The sequence below is a fragment of the Phragmites australis genome, chromosome 11 (assembly GCF_958298935.1).
Source record: "Phragmites australis chromosome 11, lpPhrAust1.1, whole genome shotgun sequence".
Classification (NCBI taxonomy): domain Eukaryota; kingdom Viridiplantae; phylum Streptophyta; class Magnoliopsida; order Poales; family Poaceae; genus Phragmites; species Phragmites australis.
In genome coordinates this window covers 18,302,683-18,312,634 of record NC_084931.1, presented here as the reverse complement: position 1 = coordinate 18,312,634, position 9,952 = coordinate 18,302,683, and the positions used below count along the sequence as shown (strand labels likewise).

Below are 9,952 nucleotides of genomic sequence, written 5' to 3'. Positions count from 1 at the left end.
AACAGAGCGCACCAAACAAAGAATGTTTTCCTATTTTCTGAAGTTATAGATCAACAACCGAGAACAAAAGCAGCTCGACCGTGAGGGCCTCAATGCTCATGCCACTACACAAGCCTAGGGGGTCCTCGGGTAGTCCTACCGCTCGGGCATGAGTGGTCGGGACCGCCTGGCCCCTAGCTCCTTCTCATGCTTCCCAGTGCTCGGGTGCTCCGACCCAAGGAACCAAGTTCCCGGGCACCCCGAGCTCGGAGCGCATTCCCCTCTTGGATCGGTAGGCCGAAAGGCTGACAGCTGTCCAGTGAGTGGTTAAAGTCGTGCGAATTTACATTCTTACATATTTAGCAACCTATTGTTCCCGAGCAGTCCTCGGGGTCCTCGCATTCTAATCTGTTCGGTGAGATGGTCTCCTCGCGCACAAAACCCTACATATGTGCTCGCTTTTCCCGGAACGACAGAACAGATAGTAGAAAGGTGTACCGTACGAACGGCAATGTCTGACCGAAGTCCTTCATGAAAGTACCCCGGGCACTACTGAGCCTCTGGGGTTCTCGGGTAATCCTACCGCTCGAGCAAAGAGCGGTCGGGAGCCTAGACCCTGGGGGCGGGCTGTCGGTGCTCGGTCCGGTCCGTCCTAGCCCGGGCACCAACAAACCGTGGGGACTCTTGGTCGCATTTCCGCCCGCACGTGTCTCCGGTCTGCTTGTTTGAGTGGTCGCAAAATGGGAAAGCGTTCACTGGTCGTGGCGTGCTCCGTGCTGGATCGACCTATCTCCCGAGCAAGAAAGTTCGTGCCTTTGTCTCTTGACTTAGCCGCTGCGGACTCGAGAGGGCTCGGGGGCTGAACGCGCGGAGAGGCCTCACTACTCGGGCGATGAGTGGTCGGGGCGACTTCATTCTCGAGGGGGGGGGGAGGTCGAGCTTGGTCCAGCTAAGTACTCCTCGGGACACCAAGTGAAAAGAGGAAAGACTTCATCAAGCATCAAGACAGTACTGGAGTTGCGATCCCAAGGAAAGGCTTCCATTATATTAAAAAAAGGACAGCTATTCGGAGGGATCACTCCCATATTTACATCAAGTCAAGAAAAGAAAAAACAAAAGCCTAATCTAGGTCGGCGGGCTCTAGAGGCGGGGCGGCGTAGAGTCCTCGCTGTTGCTGCCACTGCTCGGCACCGGCGGTGGCTCCCGCATGAAGCAAGCCGCCACCTCGGTGGTGATGCCCCGGACAGCCTCCTGGGCGGCCCCCTCCTCGGCCTCGACCACCCCTTGCCGGGCTGGCTCCAGCGATAAGTTGGGATCCCGGCTCCGGTAACAGGCCAGGATGTGCTCGGCCACTGCTTGGGCCAGACCACGCCCTTCCCGGGAGGCTAACTCCTGCACGGCCCGTGGAAGTGCCTTCAGTCGCCGGCTGATCTCCTCGAAGCCGAGGGCGATGTGGCTGATGGTCTCTCCCTCCATCCCCTGCTCGCCCACGCTGACTTGTCTGAGCCCGGCCACCCTCACGGACCTCCGTGCTTGCCGAAGGATGTCTCGCATCATCAGCTTGACATTGGCTCGCTTGGCGGTAACGGTCTCGAGCTCGTCCTTCGCGATCTGCAGCCGCTCCTCAAGGGTTATCTCCCCGGCCGCGCTGGTCGGGACGGCGCTGGTCGTCGGGGCTTCAGCTTGCTTCTGCTTTACCTGCTCGGCGAGGGCAGTGAGGGCCTACTCCCGAGCATTCAGCTCCACCTCCCACTTGGCAGCCTGCTCCTCCCGAGCAGTCAAAGCCGCCGACGCCGAGGCGGTCTCCGCTTCACGGCGGGTTAGCTGCTCCTCCCGGGCATCCAGAGCCATCGCCATGATTCTGACGTCGGTCTCGCGAATCGTGACCTCCTCCTCCCGACGGTGGACATTGGTGCGGCTATGTCTGCCTGGGAGGCCTCCACCGCCTTCTCGCGCAGCAGGATGGCATCTTCCTGAGCCCGCACCAGCCGCTTCTCACCCAAGCGGGTAGCTTCCTCTTGCGCGGCGACAGCCTCCTCGCGCACGTCATCCAGGGTCTCCCATTCCTCGGCCATCGCGCGCCTCTCCCTCTCATGGGCGGTGCGGGCCGAGGTGATGCGGGCCTCCAAAAGACGACCGACCTCCTCAAGCCGCCCCTCTCCTCTACGAGGGCGGCGCGCTCGGACGTGAGCTGTGCTCGTTCCCCTGCCACGGCCGCCTCCAGCCGCTCGATCACCTCCCGGGCGCTTCCTAGCACGTTCGGGAGGGGTTCCACTACCTGATTGGACGGCGGCCGGGCGCTGGGTCCCCTGCGAGCCCTCTCTGCAGAGGCGCTTGGGGTCCCCGACTGCTGCCTTGATGGCGCCGCCCTCGTTGCGGCCATCTGCCCCGCCCTCGAAGTACTAGGGGCGGGCTCGGCCGGTGCCGGCGGCTCGGGAGCGGCCGCTGCCCTTGGCTCAGGGCTCGACAGCACCTGTGGCTCTGGCTCGGATTACGCGCTCGGCTCAGGCGCGCTCGGCTTTGGGGCGGGAGCCGGCCTTGGCGTTTTGGGTCACCTTTGGTCTCTGGCGGTGTCCTTGGGCGACCTGAAAGCAAAAACAGGTTAGTCCCCGAACTTACTCCGGGCAAAACGCGCTCGAGGGAAAAGAAACTTACGCAGTCTTTGGTCCTCAGTATTGCCATCGCGACTCCGGGATCTTGAACTCCGGGCCCGACAGCTTCGGCCCGGAATCTGCCATGATCCTCCTCGGCGGGGGGCTCTGCGGGGCCGCCGCGGAGCCCATCTCCGGCGGTGGGCCGGCTTGGGCACTCGCTGTATACACGCTCCTGTGCCGGCCCTGGTCTCTGGGCTCCGGCGCCTGGGGCCATTCCACTGCTGGTGGTGCTTCTTCCACCGGCCTGATGACTGCTGCCTGCGGCAGCCCCACGGCCGGCCTGCGGCCTGCCGCCTGCGGCGCCCCCGCAGCCGGTCTGGGTCCGGCCGCCTGCGCCTCCCCTGCCGCTCGCCTGTGGCCTGCCACTGGCGGCGGCGCACTGCCGGTCGCCTTGTCTACCTCGAGAATCTGGATAGTCCCAGGGTTCCGGCACCCTGGCCGGTCGACTAGACCCTAGGCGTCAAACTCGGGCAGCGTTGCTTGGAGCGCCACCAGGTTCGGGTCGGCGCAGAGCGCCAGCTGTTCCCGGGGGAGCACTGCCCGGGTAAGGTCCTCCACGCCGGTCACCACCCGCAGCAGGCCCACCAGCGCCGCCTCACCCAGGTCCCCATCCTCGCCGATCCGGGTCCTGGTGATGTCCTGGGAGCCCGTGTACATCAAACTGGGGCGGACCCGCTCCCGCAGAGGCTCCAGGCGGCTGCGCAGGTAGTCCGCCACCACAATCACCGACGTAAGACCAGCCTGGCGCAGGTAGTCGATGCGGTCCAGGACCGGCCGCATCCGCTCGTCCTCCGCCGGCGCCGCCTCCCAGATTGACCTCTGGGGCTCCGCCACCAGCTCCAGCAACATCAGGCGGTCGTGGGGGCTGACGTCGACGCAGACCCAGTCGCGTCGCCAATCATCCCACTTGCTCTACAGCACTTGGGGGATGTACAGCTCCACCAAGCCAGCCCGCAGCTGGAAGTTGCAGCAGCCGGCGATGTCTGCGGTGGAGGAGCCCCTCTTCTTCCCGGCAGGCTGCAGCACAAAGAAGTGGCGGAAGAGCGACACCGACGGCGGCACCTCGACGAACATCTCGCAGAAATGCGGGAATATCGCCAAGATGACGACCGAGTTCGGGCTGAGGTGCGCCAGTTGGATTCCGAACGTGTCGAGGATCTGGAGGAAGAAGGTTGAGAACGGCGGCACCAGCCCAGCCGCCACGAAGGAAACGAAGATGTCGATGCGCTCCGGCCGGTCCGTGACCGGCGGGAAGCTCACTGGTGCCACCACCGAGGCCTCCCGCTGGCCCTCGGGCACCATCAACTTGCGGACCTTGTCCAACCCCTCTTCGTTGACAATTCTTGATTCCGGCAGTATGCTGTCGGGTCCCTTATCACGACGGCTGCCTCCCGCTCTCAGCATTGTGTCAGGGTGGGGGATGTGCTGGAACGGTGGGGGGACGAAGGGTGCGTTGTTCGCCTAAGGGAGGGCGAGAGCTCTGGAGTGCAAGGAAGAAGAAGAAGAAGAAGAAGGCTCGATCGCGAAAATGGCGTAAAGGGGCAACGGTTCGCTCCCCTCCTCCTTTTATACCCCAGGGAATTCAAATGACGCCTGCCGCAGTGCGCTTAGCAAGACAAACTTCCTCGGTCGGAGCAACCGCCAGGCGAATCTCCCTCGGTCCGCACGGATGTCAGTAATCGTCAGGCGCACTACCCTCGATCTGCACAGTTGCCACGCGTGCTGCCTGCCTCATTATCACGCGCCGCCTGCCTCGTTATCACGCGCCTCGGGAGTCGATTGGACGCGCGTCCGTTCGGCTCCCTGCTGGGCCGTACCAAAAGCCTGGGTCGGAGGGGCCAGTGCCTAAAAACACGCCACGTGGTGTCGGTGCTGGATTCGGCCTCGCTAACGACGAGGGCCCCATTCGCAGTCTCTGGGCCATCGTTTGCCAATGGGCCTGGGGGTGCTATCGGTGAATCAGGATCCATGGGTCCCCGAATCCCGAGGCCAGGTCAGCAATCCGCCATGTGGCACCCTCCCACGGGGATCATCTCCGCGAGGTACGAAAAGACTAAGTCCCGGGAGGGCGTGCTCGGGGCCATGAATAGTGGTCCCCGAGTGCCCAAGTTCCCTGATGATCTACGAAGACCAAGTGTCGAGAAGGGAGTGCTCAGGGTCATGAACAGTGGCCCCCGAGCACCCAAGTCCCCCGACGACCAGAAAAGCCCAGTACCGGGAAGGGTGTGCTCGGGGCTGCGAACAGTGGCCCCCGAGCACCCGAGTACACCGAGGACCCAAGGAAAGTAGTTTCGGGAGAGAGTGCTCGGGGCTGCGAACAGCGGCCCCCGAGCACTCGGTTCCCCGAGGATCCGAACAGTCAATTCCGGGAGAGAGTGCTCGGGGCCATGAACAGTGGCCCCCGAGCACTCGGTTCCCCGAGGACCAAGAGAGGGCGTTTCTGGGAGAGAGTGCTCGGGGATGTGAACAGTGACCCCAGAGCACTCGGTTCCCCGACGGCCGAAGAAGTCCTTCGTCGGTGGCCCCCACAGGGGTCCAGCGGTGAGGTGTTAGCCAGTGAAAGGCCCGATGCAGCATTTAAGAGGGCACGTGGCCTGTCACCTCCAACTGCTCCTGCCACGCTCGGTGTCAGTCTTTGCCACATCCTGGCAGGAGGGCGTGGGGACATTTAATGCACGGGTCCCATCCCGCGTCATCCGGCATGCCTCAGGATAGCTTCGCAAGGCCTAAGGCGCCCCGCCTGCCACCCTGCTGTGTCAGGCGAACAAGACTAGGCGGGCACGCCGGGCTGCTCTGTCGCTGCCCGGTGGGCCCTCTCCATGGCACCCGTTACCAACACCAACATAACGATTGAGACCGGGCGGGGGGGGGGGGGGGGGCGTGTTTTCAACCCCCCGTCACTTCGCGCAGTAGCCCATAATGATTGCCTTTCCATTTATGGTGCCTTTCCATTTATGGCGCCTTGGAACTCATGCCCTCCCTTTCGGGGCACGCTACCGCCGGTGAGTATTTAAGAGAGCCGGTGGGCACGGACAAAAGGAAACTTGGATACACATTCCCAGAGGCTGAAGAATCCAGAGCGAAGACAGAAGAACACCTCAGTACAAGCACAGAAGCTGAGACCACCGAAGAACAAGGGGTCCGAAGCTCTAGGATAGACAAACATTCTTGTAACCAGCAACATCCTTGAGGGACATTCTCAGGGCATTTATAGCATCCACACAGGAGTAGGGTATTACGCTCAGTGCGGCCCGAACCTGTCTAAAAATCCCTCCAGTGCATTTACTGCATTCTGCATTAGATCATTCCATCCCACCTGCCATCGCATTTACACCCATTTATTTCTCCCGCAAACATATTCAGAATCATCCCCCCGGCCGAATCTCAAAAAGGGGTCCCTCCGGATCCCTGTGATAGGAGTTCACCCTCCGACGACGGCCCCGAGCGCCCTCTCCCGGAACTCTGTCTTCTCGGGTCCTTGAAGAAATTGGGTACTCGGGGAACACTGTTCATGGCCTCGAGCGCACTCTCCCGGAACTCTGTCTTCTCGGGTCCTCAGGGAGATAGTCCCCGAGGGAAGGCCCCACGTGGCATTCTGCTGTCCCGGCCTCGGGATTCGGGGACCCCTGGTTCCCATGTCACCGACAGCTTCCCTTCTCCACCTCCTGTTCATTTTGACCCACTGCTTTTGTTCCTCATTTTGCTCATTGTCGAGCTATTGAATAAAATCACAGAGTGGTGGAGGGGACTGAACAAATAGAACAAGATGAGCGGTTAGTAAAACAAGGTGCGAAATCGGCAGAGATGTGCCTGATATCTGTTGCTATACTGGTGGATACTCATATGTTCCATGTTGAGGCTTGTCATATTCGTAGTTGGTACACATGAAGAAGCGCAGTCCATAGGTGTATGAGATGTCCTACAACTCGCGGAGCCTGCAAGGGTCACCACAGAAGCACATTGATGGTTCAATACCTTGAGGGACGAAAATTCTCCAATGTTTCTTTGGTGGGTTTGGTGGAGCTGAGGAAGAAATTGCACTTGAGAGATCTGAGAAATGAGTGGTGCATCAACGTATGGAGGTTCGACTATTTATGGTTGGGGGAGGCAGAAGCATTGGATTCACTCTTGAAGAAATGAGTGAGTGCAAGGGCTCAGAGGGTGGCAGGAGCATTGGATTCCATCTTAAAGAATAGGAAAGTTGTGTCATTGACGATGGACAGAGATTCCATGTCTATTGGTACCTGTGTTGTCATTTATTGTGTGGTAAAAAATATCCGGTGTTGTCACTTCTTGTCTAAAGCCTGCGCAAGGAGACATGTGTTGTCATGTCATGGTTAAAGTTCAGTAGTGTGGTCACTTCGTGATTAAAGTTACACTCCCAACAGAGTAAGCGAGCTGTCACTTCGTGTATAAGTAGCTTTGTAAGATATACATTGGTGATGACGATAGAATGTAGCGTGTGGTCATGTCGGATTAAGAAATGCAACTAGCATGCCATCACATTGGAATAAGAAATGCAGTTATGACATGCTAAGTGGACCATAAAGATTACACGTGTTTGAATACGTAAGAGTACATTGCGAATCGAACATGCATATGTAAGTTACAAAAACAAATGTAAAATTCTACTACTATCTTCTCCGCTGCCGTCGGCCGTGCCCCCCATCGTGGTCCCGATGCCGCTGGTTGACCCTCATGTGGCCCCTGGAGTAGATGATGGGGTCGGGTGGACCGACCTGTCTGGTAGGCCTATAGGGAGCACTGATGTTGAGGCCTCGTCCTGCGTGGGCTGTGTCCGAAGTGGAGCACTGGGTACCTGGGACCGTTGGAGGACGTCGTAGTCAGGTGTGCCCTCGAAGAAGTCACAAACGAGGTCGTACGCGGGGTTCGGGCCAGCCTCATCCTCCTGACTAGGGTACGAGGACTGTGAAGGCTCTGCTGACGTCCATGTGTACTGGCTGGAGGGGCCTACGAACAAATAATTATATTAGATATGGACAATGTAGAAATGAAAGTAGTAGTAAAAAATGCACAATTGTACCTGCGTAGTATGCCGGTACAGCAGAAGATGGCCAGGCCTCGGATTCATCCATACCGTTGCGAATCCAGCGAGTTTGTCTACGGCCAGGTGCGTTCTTCATCTATTCCAAATTAGGCACATAGATTCTTGAAGGCCCTGGATTACTTGTAAAAGTGTCAACAATGTCGTAACCATACAGCTCATGATTTCAGGTGTTCAGTATTTGATCCTTCATGAAGTACTTTGAAACATATTGCCTGGGAAGCATACTGTGCTCCGCACACGCAGCTATGACGTGTGTACAAGGTTTGTGGAGTAATTGTGGCTTCTGGCAACTACAAATGCATGTCCCACTCCTTAGCACACACTCTTGAACATGTCGCTCACGTCTTCCACCCCTTCGACCCTTATCCCGGCACAGGACACTGAACATGTGCTCTGCAGTCCCCTCTTGATTTGCGCGATGCATGTGGGCCTTCTTTGTGGCCTTCTCCATATACTCACATAGCATCCGTCCATACAACATACGATTGTCCTCCATTACATTTTTAGCAGCTGCGTACCGATCAATAAAATACTTGCAAGTCCCATGCAAAATGCCTTCTACAATTCCAACAAGTGGGAGAGACCTCATTCCTCGCATGACCCAGTTATAAACCTCTGCAAGATTTGTTGTCATTACTCCATACCTTACCCCACCACTGTCATACAGCAAAGCCCATTTTTTATTTGGCTCATTATGTATCTACTGTGAAAAGCTCCTAATAGCTGACCCTGACCTCCTTACTATTTGCGGAGTATCTGTTGGGAGAGGTCCAAGAGCTATCGGTTCATCACCAGCTGGTGCAGCCTCCGCTGTCTATTTTAGAGTTAGTTCATCAAGTCTTGCCCATAGGGCATTGAACTTCCGTTGCTGGTTTTGGCTGCACAACTTTTTGAAAAGCTTCATCAACTCTTTGTTTTTAAACTGTCTGTAGAAGTTCACACCCATATGGCGCATGCACCACCTCCTCTTCAGGTCGGGCCACTGTGCTGCTACACCTCATCGAACACTACCATGTTGCATATCCAGCAAAGCCTGCAACAACCCTGCATGTCTATCATGAATCAGACACACATCTGGTCGGTCAAGAACAATAGCATGTTTCACCCGCTCAAGGAACCAATACCAGCTGTCCCCGTTCTCACTCTCCACGAAAGCAAACCCCAGTGGCAGGACTTGATTGTTACCGTCTACCCCAATTGCAGATAATATCTGTCCTTTGTACTTTCCAGTCGGGAATGTTCCATCCAGGCATATGATGGGTCGACAATACCGAAATACTTTGATGGTTGCAGCGAATGCAAAGAAAGCACGCTGCAATACTCGTTTTCCGCTGTACTCCGCATCAGTCGAGGGGTAATGCTTGATATCATAGTAGCTGCCTGGGTTCCTTCCACAAATTGTGGCTAATTGACGAGGTAGATTGTGATATGAATCTTCATATGTTCCGAACCTCATCTCAATAGCCTTCTGTTTTGCCCTCCATACTTTCGTATAGTTTATCATGTACTGGAACCTTTGCTCAATAGTATGGATTATTGATGGTGGCTCATACCTTAGGTTGTCCACAATCTCCCCGTACATAACATTAGCAATAAAGGCAGATGACAGGTTCCGGTGGGCGAACTCTATTTCCTCAATGTGACAATTATGTTTATTGACTATTGAGCACTACCAGTAGTCTACCCATTTCCCTCTGAATGTATGCACCCGCCAAGGACATTGAGGCACCAAACACTTCACATCATACTCTCTTTTACTGGATTTAACAACCTTGAACTGCCTCTGAAGAGATAGCGACCAGAATTTAACTGCATCAATAACTATCTCCTTTGTAGGGTACATAGCACACTGAGACACCTCGTTCTCATGGTACTGCCACGGTATCTTATCAGCCTCGCTAACCACCAGCTTTGAAAATTCATGATCTCTCCACTCTGTAGGCACTGGAGCATTACCCTCCTCGTTAGATGAATCCCCATCGACAAGGCCTTCCTCCAACTCTTGATCCTCCAACTCCATCTCTTCAATGATGCTAGGGATATGCTCCCCTTCATCGGCTACACCCATCGGTTGCATCTCTGGAATATCTCCAACATGTGTCCTAGTCCCTACATTAACCTGGTCCGATTTATCTTCCACCGCCTTACTTGGTCCTGCTACTGCTTCCGTAGAGTTCACCTCCGTTTGATCTTTCAGGTACGCCTCAGCTAACAAAACCAGAGGCAGACCACGTTCACAAGATATATCTAT

The 9,952-nt window shown here is 56.4% G+C and overlaps 1 protein-coding gene across 1 annotated transcript; it reads left to right on the top strand.

Annotated features, from left to right (window-relative positions):
• Window positions 1-2,715: 2,715 nt before the first annotated feature.
• LOC133884031 (uncharacterized) lies at window positions 2,716-3,090 on the top strand. Its single transcript, XM_062323435.1, has one exon. The coding sequence runs from the start codon at window positions 2,716-2,718 to the stop codon at window positions 3,088-3,090; it is 375 nt and encodes a 124-aa protein (XP_062179419.1).
• Window positions 3,091-9,952: the final 6,862 nt, after the last annotated feature.